The sequence below is a fragment of the Puntigrus tetrazona genome, chromosome 7 (genome assembly GCF_018831695.1).
Source record: "Puntigrus tetrazona isolate hp1 chromosome 7, ASM1883169v1, whole genome shotgun sequence".
NCBI lineage: Eukaryota > Metazoa > Chordata > Actinopteri > Cypriniformes > Cyprinidae > Puntigrus > Puntigrus tetrazona.
In genome coordinates this window covers 32,864,586-32,883,213 of record NC_056705.1, presented here as the reverse complement: position 1 = coordinate 32,883,213, position 18,628 = coordinate 32,864,586, and the positions used below count along the sequence as shown (strand labels likewise).

The window sequence follows — 18,628 nt, the reverse complement described above, 5'->3', positions numbered from 1 at the left end:
ACAGATCACAGGAATCAGACACACTCTCTCCCACACACACACACACACACACAAAGTCTGTTACAACATCTGACATAGCTGTGTTTCAAATTGAACTGGAAATTAAGTGCTGCTTTCATCTGGTCAAAGGAGAACTGGCCTCCAAAGGAGCCTAGTTTCTACCAAGGATTTTTTACCCCTATTCTGTCACAGAGTTTTGTTTCATTGCTGCTGTTGCCTCTGGCTTGCTTAGTTGGCAACACTTTTCACACAGTGATTATCATCAATTTGATTACAAAGATCCTACTGAAATTGGGCTGATCTAGACAATAACGTGTCTGCATTCAATAATGAAATGCCTTTAGCTAAAGATTAAGTGTTTCATCTTGTCTTTATACATTACTGACACTCTCCAATATTTGATAGTGTTCAGTGCTTTGACACAATATGTATTGTTAAAAGCGCTATATAAATAAAGGTGACTCATTTGACATTTACAGAATAGCAACTTTAAAAAAACAAAAGCATTTTTAACTTATTCTGCATTAAGTTTTTCACAAAATTACTTTCAATATACTCTAATATACTCTAAAAGTATTAGTAAATGTAACTCGTTACCACCCACCTCTGTTTTTGGGGTTTATGTACACTCTTATATTTGGGGTCAGAATAATATTTTCAGTATTTTTGAGAAATGTTTTGAATAAGGGCATTTTTACACTATGTACCTGATTGGCTGACGTCATAGAGAGGGTAGGTTTGAAGGATCATTTTGATTGGATTAATGAGAAACACCCAGCGGTTTGAAAACGCCCAGAAATTGAGAAATACCCACTTTTGCTCTCTTTAGAGTTGTCAAGCCTTTTGCCTGTCAAAATTATTTATGAAATTGCATTATTACTGTAATATTTCTATGAATTTTTAGGCTATCCTAAATTGGACTTTGTGTATAATTTAGACACTTTCTGACTGTGTATGACTGAACAAATTAATACTTCAGTAGGAAGTGGAACTTTAGCAAAATATTATACATTTTAGATGTTATACAGTAATAGTGATTTTATTATGTCCAAATAAAAGTCACACAGCAAAACTTTGTGTTACATATAAAAAAGTGATTCTAGCCACTAAGTAATGACTTAAATGTATGTTTCAGATTATAAAAATAATAACAAAGCAAGCCAGAGGCGACAGCGGCAAGGAACCAAAACCCCATCCATACAGAATGAGGAAAAAAAACCTTATATAAACCTCAATAATCTCAATTTATACAGACATATGCAACCCTTTGTTGCTGCATCTCAAAGGCTCCACGACATTTGTTACAAGCCTTTGACTTTGAGAGTATATGTTTTTTTTTTAAACCGACTGTCAAACACTTTTTATTTAGGTTCATTAAATATATGCAACAGAAGGGCCCCAGACAACAGGTATACAAAAGTTGTTTATTTCAACACACAAATTAGTTACGAACTTCAACCGGAGGCTAAGTGGAGACTTGTGAAGTTTGACTGGGGATGATTGATGAGTAATAGTCTTTTGTAATCCTCTGGGTTAAATAGATGAGGACACACTTCAGCAAATGAGAGCGGAGGATCACTGGAGACACCTGATGAACTGGAGGGAACACAAGAGGTAAGTGAACTTTGACTTTAGCAATGCAGATTGTGCTCTCTGTGACTGGGTGAGGATAGAGCCTGGCCGATATGTTACAACATGTCATCAAGGGGCGACCAATTCCAGTGCCCATATGTGCTCTCCAGTGAAGCTTCTTAAGAGCACCCTCCGGGGACCGTGCTGCAAGAGCGCCCTTATTTGTTAGGCCCAGAGGAGAACATCCTGCCCTCCAACCTGTTCCTGTCTCTTCCACTGCTGCTCACCCTCAGCCCACCATCTGTCTCCCAGATTCAGCATGGGTCTGCCAGTCTCTATCGGTGTCATGGCTGAAGGATCCCTCAACTCTGTCTGGACTCTGGTGTGTGAAATTTAATAATCGTAACCTCCCCATTATAAGTTCATAATAATAATATACTATTGGTCAACATGCAATTATTTTGTGCTACAATAATATGTGAAAAAGATGGATGCACATATCTGCATTAAAAAAAATACAGATGTCTTCATAAAATACATTAAAAAATAAAAAATATTAAAAAAAATATGATGCATAGTTTGTACGTTTTTGAAAAAATAAGGCCATAAAACTCATACTGAATAGACTTTGGAGGAACCGATCTTGTAGCCTAGAATATTTACTTCCACTTACTGATAACTGATAATGGCCATTAATATTCAGTGAATGATCCATCAGTCTACCTGTTAGAAAGAATGTGAGCAGATTGAAAACTGGCTTTTTGAAATTAGTTGTATTTTATTTACAACATAGTATAATTAAAACATACATACTGAATTATACTGCTGCTTCTTTCTATGGATTCAAGAAACAAAATAGCCATGATCAGTAGTCAAGCTTGTTTTATCAGAGAACTTCAGTTTAGTTGAGCATCTGATGTTGGTACAGCGCTCCTAGAAGTAAACAGTTTAAAGACCCTCGAGTGAAAGGATGGGGATTCATCTGTGGAGCAGGTATCTGATCACTGAAAAACAAAACAAAAAAACATGTGATTTCACAATGTTTTACTCGATTTGAAGCATTTTAGTTAGAAATTACAGTAAATGTGGGGTAATAACAGTAAATAACAGGTAAAGCAATGCTAAACATGACTTACTCATTCAGAAGATCTCTCCATGGCTGGGGCAGTTTGTGCGTCGCATCTTGAGGTAAATTCATATTCCTTTCAGCTGCCTTTTTCTGTTATTTCACAGCTCACAGAATTATTTCTCCCTTCTTCCAGAAACGAACAGTTTCAGAGATGAACTAAATGAGATGAATCTTCATGCTTTGAGCATGTGAGCTGCTGTGGGTGTTTATATCGCATGAGTCTCACAGGGACCATTGTAAGAACAAAAGTGATAATTAAAGATTAAAAGATTAGATCAGACAAAGAAACCGGACATGGTGTTAGTTTCATACCGATAGCTTTATCGCAGAATCATTTCGACAAGATGAACTTTATTTAACAGCAGACATACTTACTCAGCAAACGCTAGACTCTCATTCAAGAACGTTTGCAGCGATATCATGCAGCTCCTGAAACCAGCCAGACCCAGGCTTGACGAGGCTACAGCCCCATCAGAAGGATTTTCTAATTGTTTCCTGTTTTTGAGCTCTCATTATCACTCTCATTAACAGTGGAAAAGCAATTTTTAAAAAGTGACTAATAAGTGGCTTATAAATAGTTGATATTATTTTGGAGGAGTCAAGCAAGCAATGAGTGCTCAAGACTGTATATGTCAATTGACTCTACAGAAAGTAAAAGTAAAAAACTGACGGGTAATACTGCATAAAGGCCAGCATTTAAGCCCTAGACCAAAAGGCCCCGACTTTTTTTATGTCCCTTGGCTGGGCTTCTGGACAATTTTCAAGTCATAGTTCAGATGCAGCCTGTTTTGACCTCCTTATTTTTATATTTTAGACATCCATCAATTAGTGATTAAAAATTGCTGCTCGGTACTAATGGAAACAACACCAGACCATGCTACTCGACTGCTCGACTGTGTTTAGTGTCTCTCAGCAGATGAAGAGTTCTACACTCAGATGGACTCAATAGTCTTGCAGCAAAGCATCAGCAAAAGTAATTATGAATGTGTTGGGGAAAACAACAGGAAGACATTTCAATTATTTACTAATAAACATGTTTTCTGAGTCCGAATTTCCTGACTCTCCATCTCTTCATGGATGCGCCTTTAGACAGAAGTCATCTTTACAGATTAGGATTACAATGAAAGAGTTTTTTTTTTTTTTTTCAGGTGAACTTAAAGCTTTTAGCTTTTAGCTACACCTAAAAATAGATTTGTATGCATATTAAAATCGTGACTTTAATTTTATTATTTTTTTAACCTTGTTTGCAACTGCGTTATTAAACTGTTTACTTAATATGAAATTTCTGCTGCCAGCTCATTTCCAAAAACAGGCCTTTATAATGTTAAACAAGACTCCATTTTGAACATTTAAATTAAACAATATTTATTCGTCATTTAATGTACAACTTACATTCTATGGGCAAGAAAAGGCATTTTCTCTGACATGTAACTGATAATAGAACTATAAAAATACACCAAACATGCACATGATTACAAAATGAAACAGTAATCCAAATCTTCCACATTCATACGACTGAGAGGAGCACACCCAAATCCATGGCTTTATTCGGCGATCTTCATCAGTGAAACTAGAGACCATAAACAGCAAAACCCGCTCCTGTCTGATGCACTCACTACAAATTCAAATCTTTACCACAGGATACTCACTGGCTCTTGCTTGCATTCATCACAGATTGCCACATGCTGTGTTTCTGGCTAGGTGTATTGAAATGATGCGCATGTTTCACAAGTTCACAGAAGAGAGAGGATCGGGAAAATATGTTCAGTGATTAACAACATAAATTCTGCTCTGCACCTTTCACCAGCCTACTGTATTCCGCCAGGGAGGACTGTGGCTGCAAAACATTGTCATTTGGATTACCTTTGGTACAGCTTTTAACATTTATGCAATCAATAAATTATTGTAATTGCATTTAAAAACTAGGAAAATTGTTATATTCTTGCATATTGTGGTCAATTGCGTTTTATATTCGATAAAAAATTGGTTGGTTTGGCTTTAGGTTAAGGGGTTTAAAAATCTAACTTGCTTATTGATGAAATTATACAAATCCATATTTGCTATAAAATGGGTTGGTTTAGGTTTGGGGATAGGTTAAGGTTTATTGACAAAACAATAGAAATGCACTAATATGTTTATCTTATAGAAAAAATTAGATCTGGCTGGCTAGCCCGCATCTCAATAATTTAAACTGTCACGGAAAGGTTCATTTATTTCAGTAATTCAACTTAAATTGTGAACTTGTGTATTAATTTAATTCATTGCACACAGACTGAAGCAGTTTAATTATTTTAATTGTAACATTTTAGACTCACATTTAACAAAAACCCACCAATTCACTCTCAAAAAATTTGAATACTTCCTAATACCAATAAAAAAGCGAATTATTGGCCTTCTGGAAAGTATGTTTATTTACTGTACTCATTTTTCTTTAATTACTGCCTCAATCCGACGTGGCATGGAGGTAAGCAGAAAGAAACATGAAGTGCTCCAAAATCTCATGCTAAATTGGTGCAGTGATGTTTCAAAAAGCACAATGGACCAACACCAGCAAATGACCCTTCAACCCAAATCATCACAGACCTGGAAACTTAACACTGGGTTTCAGGAAAATTGAGCTATGGACCTTGGTTTCCAAATGAAATCCAAAAATTTCTCTCATCTAAAAAGAGGACTTTGGACCATTGGGCAACAGTCCAGTTTTATTTTAGCCCAGGTAAGACCCCTCTGACATTGTCTGTAGTTTAGGAGTGGCTTAACAAGAAGAATACGACAACTGTAGATAAATTCCTTGACACATCACACCTTGTGGTGCCTCTTGATGCCTTGACCCCAGCCTCAGTACAATCCTTATGAAGTTCACTCAAATTCTTGAATCGATTTTGCTTGATACATTCCGGGGGGAAAAAAACAAGCAGAGAGCTGAAAAATACATGGGTGTTCGAATCCTGTATAAAATCCATCTTTGATAGTTAGCCCAGAATTTCCTTCGAAAATCATGTTTCTAGCATCTGTAAAACTGTGTTTTTCCATCTTAAAAATATATCTAAATTACGACCTATGCTTTCAACCTCTAATGCAGAAATATTAATTCATGCGTGTTAGAGTTGTGTATTGACATTATGCAACTTTGACCCTTCAGTTTCAGCTTCCATCTGGTATAACACGTTTTGTTCTAGGTCATGACATGACATGGCCTCTATATAGTATCTTAGACTGGTATGGGCGCCAGGGGAATCTGAAGGAATGAAGGTTCTGATGCACAAAAAGATATGTGACTAGTGATAACTTATGTGACAAACATGTCTGAAGTCTTTGTTTTGCCAGTTGGTTTTACTTATCTTGCTCTGTCCTTTCCTCTATAAATAAAGTGACTTGCGATCTGAGCTTCGGAGGCAAAAGCAGGCAAAAGGAGGCAAACGGAGGCAAAGGCCTGCCCGGCCCCCGCCTCCGGCGGACTGAGACCCGTTTGGAGGAAAAGGGAGGCAAAAGAGAGAAACCTGCTTTTCTCCCGCTTGCAACCGACAGCGCAATCCTTGCAAGCTAAAAATCCAAAAACTTGTCTTGTGTTTTATTTCGCCTTGAGTTGATACTTCCTGGTAAAGAGCCGTTTGAGTGAAATAGTCTCAACAATGCGTTTATGACCTCGAAGTTAGATTATTGTAATGCTTTATTGGGTGGTTGTTCTGCACGCTTAATAAACAAACTTCGGCTAGTCCAAAATGCAGCAGCCAGAGTCCTTACTAGAACTAGGAAGTATGATCATATTAGCCCGGTTCTGTCAACACTGCACTGGCTCCCTATCAAACATCGGATATATTTTAAAATCTTATTAATTACCTATAAAGCCTTGAATGGTTTAGCTCCTCAATACTTGAGGGAGCTCTTATCACATTACAGTCCTGCACGTCCGCTGCGTTCTCAAAACTCTGGCCATTTGATAATACCTAGAATATCAAAATCAACTGCGGGCGGCAGATCCTTTTCCTATCTAGCACCTAAACTCTGGAACAATCTCCCTAACTCTGTTCAGGAAGCAGACACACTCTGCCAGTTTAAATCTAGAAGACACATCTTTTTAACTTAGCCTACACATAACACAACAACACACTTTTTATTATTCAAATCCGTTAAAGGATTTTTAGGCTGCATTACTTAGATTTGCTGCAACCGGGAACACTACTCCTAAAATACGATGTACTTGTGACATCGTAAAAAGAATGGCATCTACGCTAATATTAGTCCTGTTTCTTTCTCAATCTGTTTTCACAGTTTGTATCCAGACTAGATGGTGGATCAGCACACAGAGATTATGTTCATCAGAGACCAGAAAACCTAGATGCGCCCGTGGACAGATCACCAGATCCTGATGCACACGCACACACTAAGTCATTTACACTATCTGACACAGCTGCGTTTAAAATTGAACTGGAAGTTAAGTGCTGGGCGTCCGGTCAGAGGAGAACTGACCCCAACTGAGTCTGGTTTCTCCCAAGGTTTTTTTTTCTCCATTCTGTATGCATGGGGTTTTGTTTCCTTGCCGCTGTTGCCTCTGGCTTGCTTGGTTGGGGACACTTAACTTCTAGTGATTTAACGTCAAATTGATTACAGAGACTGTCTCTGCATTTAAGAAGAAATTGGTCACTCTCGTCATTATAAATCCATGTCATTGTACTCTTCTACATTATACTGTACAGTGCTTTGATGCAACCTGTGTTGTTGAAAGCGCTATATAAATAAAATGATTGATTTAAATGATTGATTGATAATCCTAATAAGGCTGTGGTTCTCTCTGTTGGTTGTGCATCTTTTTCCTTCCACTCAACGTTTGTTAACATGCTTGGATACAGCACTCTGAACAGCCAGCATCTTTGGCAATGAATGTTTGTCCCCGTGATTCTGTAGCCTAGTGGACCAAACTGATAGACCATGCTGAAGCCTCATGGAAACCTTTTCACGTGTTTTGAGTTGATTAGCTCATTGGCATGTGACCATATTTAATTTTTTGAGATTGTGAATTGGTGGGTTTTTGTTAAATGTAAGCCTAAATCATTCAAATTAAAGGAACCGAAGACTGTCTGCATTGAACTTATGTAATACACAAGTTTCACAATTTGAGTTGAATTACTGAAATAAATGAACTTTTCCATGACATTCTAATTTTTTGAGATGCATCTATACATTTTTTATTCGGTGCTGGTTATTCCAGCCAGGCACTGGTGGGTAGAGTTAATGGAAACAACTAATTGTTCTACATTTGTCATTAAATATACTCTGTTCCTTTTTAACACAATTTAATTTGGTTTGCATCATTGAAATATGATTTTATTTATATATTTTATTTATAAATTATTTTACTCCAATAGTATGATTATTATTTAATATCTTTGAAACAGTCAGTACTGTATAAAGTATAAATCATTTGACTTGATCGGAAATGTGCCGTTGAGATTAAGATACATATTAATACTAACGATATTGATTTTAGATACACAGCAAACGCTTGTACTTCACATGTATATATACACTGTGTACATATGTACACAGTAAAAAGTGTTAAATTTATAATTAGCTAATTCACTCAAACTGCAGATACTGCAGATATAGTAGAAAAGAGTAGTATGATAGTATGCCATTTCGAACACAGACCCTGTCCTGCAAGCTGGGGACTATTTTTCACAGGCACTGCGTGATATCATTGTGCCACCTGGGCTATGTTACAGCAGCAAACTTACTTGATTATTACGTTGGAATGAGAGTATAGTCCCTAGTCATATCAGACTGAATTGAGAACAGTGAACATACATTCTAAACTTATTTTAAATGAATCTATTTGGGAGATAAAATGTGTAAGATAATGTACTAATAAAATAAGTTAAGAATCTTTTATTCTCCAGTATTGAAAGCAAAACCGATAAGGGAGCTGTTCATCAGTGGGCATTTCCCCTGGACTGTTTGTGCTACCCTGTCTGTGTTTCTCTGTTCTGCTTCAAATTTTCTCTGTTATACTTTTCTCATTGATTTTGCCCACATCATACCTGTTTATCAATCAATCTATCATTTTTATTTATATAGCGCTTTTAACAACACAGGTTGCATCAAAGCACTGTACATTATAAAGTAGAAGAATACAATGACAGGGATGTATAATGACGAGAGTGACCAATTTGTTATTAAATGCAGAGACGGTCTCTGTAATCAATTCGACGATAATCACTAGTAGTTAAGTGTCAGGAATACTTTCCACCTAATACACAACACGTGCACACGCACATGAGCTTGTTCTTGAACTCGTTTTTCTGTGAATATGAAGTCTTCTAAATGAGTGGCCCCATGCACAAGGTTAGTAATTTGCATAATACATGCATAAACCAGACCCATATAAGGGCTTTCCTCAAAGCGGCCTTGTCCAGAGAAAGACAATTGTGGCACTAAAACAAAAGACAAAAAGAACTTTAACAATAATGAATGTGATGCTTTGCTGTCGGAGGCGGAAGGCAGAAAACATTTGCTATTTAATAGTGTATCCACTGGTGTAAACTGAACAGCCATTCGTCATGCTCAGCAAACTAATTTGTGCGATATCTAAAGACGCGCTCTCTTCTTAGCGCAACAATGTCTTCAATTGTGATTATGATCGGCCGATTAGGATGATGTGAAAGCGTCCAAACGCACATTTCACACAAAGCTTTGTGCTTATGCATGTTTAGTAAATGAGACCCAATCAAAAAATATGATTTGGGGATGTGTCCATAAGTATGCTTTGGTCTTCACATCCGAGCTGAGCTGGATATGGATCTGGATGAATGGAAAGCGAAGGGACATCTCGTTGTCTGGTATACCGACTGGCCTTGATCTGGCATCAACCACTACTCTGGTTGTTGCGTCATCACTTCATCCCTTCTGCTCCACCTTGGTCCTCTGTTTCTCTGGCTTCACCACTGCATTTCAGATCTACTCCTTTACGTCAGTCATGGCTCCATCTGCTCCACTGGTCCTCTCATTCCTCTCCGTCACCCTGGCTTATCGGCTCTATGTCTTTGCCTTGGGCTCCTCTGCCGCTTGCTCTGCTGCCATTAGTTGGCCCCCTGGAATCTTTGGCCTTCCTTTTCAATGGCCCCACCTCTGTAGGCTTTACCATGGTTCACCATCAGGACTTGACATTACCTTGCTTACTGTGGCTTACTAGCCACTCAAAATTATTACTGGCCACAATTTTCTTGCTGGGAAATTACATTTGATATGACTTAATGACTTACCGCACACAAATGTTTCATTTGACCTATTTAAAGGGCATTTGTATACTGTATTAAGTGCATGCATATTCTTCCATAACAAGTTCTTACATTTTATTAATAATTTCACTTAATAAAATTAAGATAATATAGGGCTGTTACCAATCATATGAAATCAGTATGTATAAAATCGGTCTATATATATATATATATATATATATATATATATATATATATATATATATATATATATATATATATATATATATATATATAATATTATATTATATAATAAATATGAAATGTTGGCAAAAAGATAAGCTACTATGAAACTAAAGCGTTTGTACGTGGCAGCATCTTCAACAACTCATGAGTCGTTGCAGTCTTTAAATGATTTGTTAAGACGGTGTCACGTATTTGGACTTGTTTGTTGTTGTTTTCACCTGCCATATGCTCCGTGTGACCCACTTTCTGTTTCTAGTTGATTGTCTTATTGTCTTAAGGTGTTAATTTGTGTCAATTACCTTGTGTACTGTACAGTGCTTTGATGCAACCTGTGTTGTTAAAAGCGCTATATAAATAAAAATGATTCATTGATTGATTGATTGTTTAAAAAGCCCAGTTTGTTTCTGTTTGGTGGTTTCTATCTGTCTTCCCGCCTGCCTGTATGTTGATTTGCCCTTTTTGTGTAAGATTAAAACTGTTATCTCAGTTATCTCCTTGTTGAGTGCTCCTTTTCCCTCAACCACAGCGTGACAGAAGACCGGACCCTTTTAAAAGTTGTAGGCTGCGTGTCTCCCCCATTTGTTTGTTTATTGTTTGTTATGTTTTCCCCTTTGAAAGACCCCAATGTCCTCATTCTCCTGCTGGAGCAGGGGGATCACTCTCTCAAGGACCACACAGATGACTTTTTTTTCCTGGCCAACAACTCCCGGTACCCGGACAGCTTTCTGTGCACGTTTTTACTCCACCCACTGCACCACAGCTGAGGATGAGCTTATAATCCATCTGGGGCTGTTGGAGCTACAAGAAGAGTTGGATCTTCATGAAAATTTAATAGACTTTAAAATGACCTTAACCCCTTCCTGTGTCCTAAGTTCCTGGTTCCATCCAGCCATCCCGAATCCCCACTGGTTCTGTCCAGCCATCCAGAATCCTGGCTGGTTCCGTCCAGCTGTCCTGAATCCCTGCTGGTCCCATCCAGCAGTCCAGAGACTGTTCCCCAAGGGCACCCTCTAGTGCCAGCACCTCCAGCGCCCCCTCCAGTGACCGCGCACAAAGTCTGATCACCCTATCCAGCCACCGTTGGTGTCTCCCAGCAGCCTGCCTGTCTGCCTGTCACCATCACTGCCATGGGTGGAGGATCCCTCACCTCGTCATCGAACCTCCGAGTCCTGGACTCCACCTCGGCCTGTAGACCTGTCGGCTCCCCCTTGGCTCCATCCCCCCGGTTCCACCTCAGTCCTCTGTCACGTCCTTCTCGTTTCCTGTCTCCGCAACAATTGCCGGTGCCAACGGCATTGCCTATGCCCTCCAGCTCCTCGGTGTCAACCTTGCTCTTCAACTCTCCGTCTCTGGCTCCTCCACCACCTGCTCCGCCATCAGTCGGCCCCATGGAGTCAACAAGCCATTCCTCCTCCATGGTTCTTCCCTCTGTCTGTTCCTCCCTGGACTCTGTGTTTGTCTCTGTTTGCCAACCCCTCCTTGGGGTCCGTCCTCCACCTGAACCTCCTCCCAAGTTCCCATTTGCTCATTCGGGGGTGTAATGTCATGTATTTGGACTTGTTTGTTGTTGTTGTTTTCACCTCCCATGTGCTCCGTGTGAAACACTTTCTGTTCCTAGTTGATTGTCTTATTGTCTTCAGTTGTGCCTTGTTTATTTGTGTCAATTACCTTGTGTTTAAAAAGCCCAGTTTGTTTCTGTTTGGTGGTCCGGTCTTCATCCTTTAATGCGTGTGGTTTCTGTCGGTCTTCCTGCCTGCCTGCCTGTCTGTCTGTATGTTGATTTGCCTTTTTTGTGTAAGATTAAAACTGTTAAAAGTTATCTCCACGTCGAGTGCTCCTTCTACATCAACCACAGCGTGACAGACGGCTGATTTGTTCAAGAATTAAGCAAGTGCCTGCTCTTATGAATGGACCACTGAATCATTGACTCAAATGATAAAAAATTCAATAATAGTAGTCTATCTCGAATAAAAATGAATCCTTCAATAAACACCACTGCTCTGTGTGTTGTGCGTGACTGTTCTGCTGTGATCTTTGTTTGAATCTGTTTTTATTATGATTTATTATTTCCAAATGGAGCAAAAACAGTCAACAATATATCCTTTGGATAAATTCAAATACGGAAGTAAAATGTATATTAACTACTCATTTTAACTTGTATATAATGTCAAATTTGCAATCATGGTTTTCAGGGAACTTCCTTCTCTTGGTCGTGTTATGTTAACTAGGCTGGCTGTTGAGTTCCTTTGTTTTGATTCACACATATACGAGCTACATGAGCCTCTTTGGCGTTAACTTGTTACTCATTATCTGATTAATCACCATTTAAATGCACAGAATGTAAATAAATCAGAACCATTCTCACCGATATTTCTGTGGAGTTAGATGTTTTAATCAGATTAGTTGTCTGACTGGGCAAGTAAAATTTTCTTCTTTCACTTTCAAAAAATCAACTTTCAAGCATTAATGTCGCATTAAAATGCAACCCGTCAGAGTAACTGGTGGTAGTAACTGTGTTACCCGCCACAGTTGAAATCTACTCATATTTGGCAGGTTGGTGGGTGTTATTGTCAAGCCCTGGTTGTTGTTATGGCTGTGACCTGGGTCCCATTTGGTTCCTCCTAATATAAGTCCTTCCTGTTCTCCCTATGTTGTGTCTATAGTGTGAGGACAAGTCACGGCCATGGACTGTTTGTGTTTTAGATTTGCTCTTCATGTGCTCTGTTACCCAGTTTCTTATGTGAAATGAGTTTATTCATTCCTGGTGTGTGTAGTTATTCTCTTGTTTATTTGTTTATTACTCTTTAGTGTTATGTTCCTGTTTTTCTTGTCTGGTGTTCCTGATGTACTACATGTGTTTTTCCTCTATTACCCCTGTGGATTATTAAAGACTGTTATTTTTGTATTTCCTCCCTCCTTGTCCCAAATACCCAATAGTTCAGCCCTGACAGTTGATAAGGAATCGTGTATATTTAGTAGTCCTGGCACAAGAACAGAGATTTCCAAAATGTGACCTTTAGTATGAAACAATAATGTCATATAATTTAGCTAAGACTTAAAAATATTAAGTCACTGTTTATAAATATAGTAACAATTCAAAAACAAGTTTTAAAATTACAGTTGTAATATGCCTAAAATATCTATGAGCAACTGATTAGCGTGAATTATTACCTTCTGTGGTGCATTGATGACTCCAATGTTGTAGCCAAACTGAAGGGAACCCAGAACAGCAGTAAACACTGACAGTGCGAGGGTTCCAGTTATTCTCTGCAGGACAAAATTTTGTGTTAATAACTGAGATATCATACATCCATTGAAGCTGAACAATTTTATCTGCACATTGCTGGTCAAATCTGTAACACTTACAGTAAGGTCACATTATTTAATGTCAATTAATTAGCATTAACTATAAATGAGTAATAGATATGCTACAGTATTTATTAATCTTTGGTAATCTTAATGACTAAAAACTAAAAAAGACCCAATAAATATTAATAGAAACAACAATTGATGTTAGTGAATGTTGAAATGAAGGTTCATTATGATTAATACGTTCTTTAAAAATATTTGTATTGTTAGTTCATGTTAACTAAAGTACAAATGGAACAATTTAAATATAGCTAACATGAAAATAAATAAAACAGATACAAATCTTTAATGTAAGGAAACTACATAAATACTCATACCACAATCTATTATTATTATTATTATATTATATTTTATATTGATATATATTGTAATTCTATATCTGTACATTGGACTAAAATGTTAATGTATTTATTTAGAACTGTTGTAAGTAAGAAAGATATTAATCATTATCTTGTCAGCTGGATGTGTATCAGACCCCCAGGGACATAACTGAACATATACAACAATTAAGTCATTGACTACAATGTATTTACAGCAATATGTGCAATATTTGAAAAATATGAATCTTCAAGTTTAATTAAGGGTTGCAGGTTTTTTTTAAAGCTTTATACCAAGTTTGCTCTGTTCTGTCTGTCATGTGTTTAGAAGTAAATGGTTCAGTCTGTTACCTATGTCTGAGTGGTTCATGTGGCATTTACAGCCAGACACCTGTCTTTTCACTGAGTGACAGCAGCGCAGCACAAAGCACACTCCTTTCTTGTTTTAGCCCAAGCAGGGGAAGAAAATAAGAAAAGTTCATTTAATTTGTCTCCTTTTTTGTTATTCACAACTGTGCATTATATCACACAACAATGTGTCTGCGTGTGTATAGATGTGTATATATGGATATAGCTGAATCTCAAAATAGCTGAGTAATGCATGCAAAAAAATAAGAAAAGTTGTAAATTTAATTTGTCTCTTTTTTTGTCATTCATAATTGTGCGTTAAATCATAAAACAATGGAAGCTTTCTTGTTTATATCTGCTGACAATAATCAATAATAAAACAATTTTACAATTTTAATATATATATATTTAATTCTGTTTTATTTGGTTAGAGAGATGTGTTTGACACTCATAATTAGATATAAATAAGAAAGGTTTCATTGTTTTATGATATAATGCACAATTATGAATGACAAAAAAGAGGCAAATTAAATTTACAACTTTTTTTGCATGCATTACCCAATTATTTTGAGATTCGGCTATATTTATATCTATCTATCTATCTATCTATCTATCTATCTATCTATCTATCTATCTCTCTCTCTCTATATATATATATATATATATATATATATATATATTTGTATGATATAACAATTGTGAATGACAAAAAAAGAAAAAAGAGACAAATTATATGAAATGTTCTTTCTTCCCTCTGCTTTACCCAGCTATTTTGAGTTTCAGGCTACAACATGATTTGTTATGAAACATGTAATGAAACAATGTTAATAATGCAAAGCATTTTTATGTTTCAGTTTCAGCTTAATAAATGTTTAAAAGCTACCCTTTTTTGATGTGAGATATAAAAGCAATATGTATTATTAAAAAAGCTATAGGAGTTTTCTTGCTTATCATTGAGTGTACTCTACTTTTGCAAATATATACAAAAAGTTAATGTGAGGTATTAACACCTACCGGCATAATGGATTGCACTTTATTTACAGTACGTGTACTTACATGAACTTATAATAATCTTACAGTGTACCAAGTAAATAGGTAAGCACATGGGCTAGGATCAGGGTTAGTACTTAGTTATTACCTAGTTACTGTAAGTACTTCAATAAGTACATAATATATATTTTTCAATAAAGTGCTACTGAATATAGTTGAAGTTGGCAGTTAGTGCTGTCTCAGGGTCATGATTACTGTCATCACAACACAAAGGTTGTTACCAACAAGTATTGGTATTCAGCTAGTTACACTTTATCATTTCAAGTCCACTGTGTGACTGCAATGCTTTTACTAAGTACCTCTAGGTCATTTAAAAAGCAAAGATTTGACCTTGAAACATGTGACCATTTGCATACTTCCTCCAACTGCAATGTTGATTTTACCCTCGCTCAATCACAATAATTTGGGACAACTTTATCATCTTACCAGAACTGACAAGCTGCGCATCTGAATATTAACGTAATATTTAATCAGACACGTTCTCATAATCTATTACTGTAGTTAAATAATAACAGCACAGCCATTACTGTACACATAAACATACATAGCAATTCAAAGATTGGGTTTAAAACAGAGATAATACACAATCTATTCATTACCTCCCCTCCCAGCTGCTGAAACCCAGCCGGCATGACGCTGAGCGTGCAAGGCTCAAAGTTTTGCTCCTGTTTTGCAAGTCTTTTCCAAAACAGTATTATTCCAAAGCACAGATTTGTGAATTTAATTGGTCCTTTTAAACACACAGGAGCTAGACAGAAAAAGTATGGAATACAGTTCTAGGATCAAGTGTTACTCCAATGTCTAAATTTCCTCTGTGACACATGAGGTTTGAAGAGGAGGGTATGGGGACACATGCTCACAATCTCTCCACCCGCATTTATTTTTGAAGTGTGGGCTGAGGCCGAGGGGAGGGGTTTAGATCTATGTGAAAAGCGTAGCAACAGTGACTAGTCTTTCCATTAGCTCCGGTCCTACAAGGTTGGTTTGTTGACATACAAATTGTCCTTATGTGTCATAAAAGAGTAAAAGAGTAAGGGTGCAGTAGCATGGCTTGCATGACGTTTGCTTTAGTATGCTTTTCTTATTGTTTATTTATTTGCACAGACCTGAAGAGAAATTAATTACGATATTAATTACTATAAAGATAACCATTAATGCACTGTTAGATATTCTGTATATCCACACTAATAAGCTGAAAGTAATATTTTAATGTATGGTTTGAGGTTTTTAAAGATTCACTTTGTTGGTTCAGCTTTCACCACATGATTGGCTGGGCCAAGAGAGTCCAGATACCCAGCCAAGAGTGGTCAGCTGGGCTGATCTAGTCTCTATTGTCCAGCTTTTCATAGCTTAAAAATCCCTTTCTATTTTGGAACACATGCCGAAGGGGTCACAAACTCCTATAACCCCCTCCCCACAAACTCATTCCCATGTCACACGAAAAGAATCCTGCCAAAGCAACAGGTGTTCCTCAATTGTGGACTGTACCACTTATATCTTGAGGTGTGCGGGTTCTTGCTTTTAGTCAAAAATTGTGAGGCTGGGCGTTAAAGTCTTAAACCAAACCAATACGATCGATTCAATGGAAAAATGTCAGATGTTCACTCAGATTAAAAGTTTTAATTACCACACACCCCTGGGAGTTTATCATGCTTCCAATTCATGCCTCTCTTTCTATACTTTGCTTGCCTTGTTCCTATCAAACACCTCTCTCCTTGATCCTCTGATGTTCCTGGCAAAGAAAGGTTGGTTAAATCTGATATCTGTCAGCTGAAGGGCCCCAGCCAGAGTCATGTGTGCCTTTCTCACTGAACCCAGAGAAACCAAACCCCTTAAAGATGGACACAGGATCTGCTACAGCATTAATAATGTAGATCCAGTGCTCAGTGTAGACCGCATGTGACATTTAAAGTACAATTTTGATTTGTTGCTCTTATTTTTATAAACTTTATAAATAGCATTTTTCAAATGTAAATACAGGTCTAACATAAAAATAATAATAAAAAGGGTATAAAAACTATATGTCATTAAATTATTGAAAGCAGATCAGTGTTTATAAACACAATCGAGCCTTCAAAAATTGAAAAATATATAAATAAATAATTTAACAAAAATCCACCCCTTTAATGTGTATCGCCACTGGCTCTGCACCCCTTTAGCTAAATTCATTTCTGCAGACTTAAGACACCTTCAGAAGTGACATCTCAATGAGGCATAAATGTTATATAAGTCTAAATATCATTGAAACAAAAAAAAATCCTGTTAATTTCTTATTTAATATAATTGTTAATACAAAATACAATTACTTGTCAGTGTCGTGTTATAGCTGTGTGGGTGGAGTTGACGTAAGGAGAAAACAGTCATTTCCCCTCATTGGAAAAGCATGATGTTGACCCAAAATAGACTACATAAAATAATTTCTGTCATTTGACGGAACAAGACATGTCGTATTGGGTTGGACTGTCGTACGGAATCTGTGACTGGCCAAAAACGACCCAGAGATGTTGTTTCCTGACACTGTTATCCGATTGAGTCTTTAGGCAAGAGACTGCTTAATATAAGCCTAAATGTGATGGATTCTAAAAGTAAACTTTGTCTTTTGTTTTGCTTAATTTTAATAAAGTGATAAAGACTAGAGTACAAGTTTGTCACACTTTTTGTTGATATATTAAAAACTGCACTACTGTGTTAAACGTAGCCTGTAGCCTAATAATTTTCACAAATACACGTGGTGCTGGGTTACAACAAACAAAAATAGTTAGTATCGGTAAACTAAAATATATTTGCTCCACTAACCGTACTTTAAATATGGCATTAGCAGTAAAACTGGTTATAGGCTACAACCACAGATATTCATCATATAATGTCTAACGCCCCAAAACACACTATAACCTACTTTTACTATTATTTTCGTAAAGTATTGTGTATAATAATATGAAATACATGTTTTAATAGATTATGACATTTACATCACAACATATCAGGGAGTGACATTTATTTGATGTGAAGGAGGGTTACTGTAAGCCACTGTAAGGACTGACAGCTCATTAAAGTAGCCTAGTATATGGAGTCCATATAAATATGAATATTAAGCTTGATATGTTTCATACGTTGTATATCAATAACTGCTGTCAGTTCTGATGTTGTGCGATACCCGCCCAGTTTGTGCTACCTCCGTCAGCAGTATATAAATCTTAAAATGTATTTTTTTTATTACTTAGGTTTTATCACAGCAACTTTTCAGCACTGCTCCAAACAAAAATGAGTCAAAATCATAACAAAACGTCAAGATCAAGCGTTAACAAGGACTCCGCGCTTTAATTTGATATATAATTAATTTGGTATGCTTTCTCCCACGGCGTAAACGGATATGACGTTTTTGT

The 18,628-nt window shown here is 36.9% G+C and overlaps 1 protein-coding gene and 1 long non-coding RNA gene across 2 annotated transcripts in view; both read right to left on the bottom strand.

Annotated features, from left to right (window-relative positions):
• LOC122348704 (solute carrier family 2, facilitated glucose transporter member 4-like) overlaps nucleotides 1-16,080 on the bottom strand; it is a 36,203-nt gene extending 20,123 nt beyond the window's left edge. The window contains exons 1-2 of the mRNA XM_043244484.1: nucleotides 15,845-16,080; nucleotides 13,333-13,428 (exon numbers count right to left, since the gene is read on the bottom strand). Of these exons, the coding sequence (XP_043100419.1) occupies nucleotides 13,333-13,428; nucleotides 15,845-15,877 (129 nt within the window). The 5' untranslated portion in view covers nucleotides 15,878-16,080. The remainder of the gene's footprint in view (nucleotides 1-13,332; nucleotides 13,429-15,844) is intronic.
• Nucleotides 206-5,753, bottom strand: LOC122348706. The gene is made up of 4 exons (XR_006251363.1): nucleotides 2,709-5,753; nucleotides 2,386-2,576; nucleotides 2,246-2,295; nucleotides 206-1,951 (listed from the first exon to the last, which is right to left on the bottom strand). It is a non-coding gene; the product is annotated as an uncharacterized LOC122348706 (long non-coding RNA).
• Nucleotides 16,081-18,628: the final 2,548 nt, after the last annotated feature.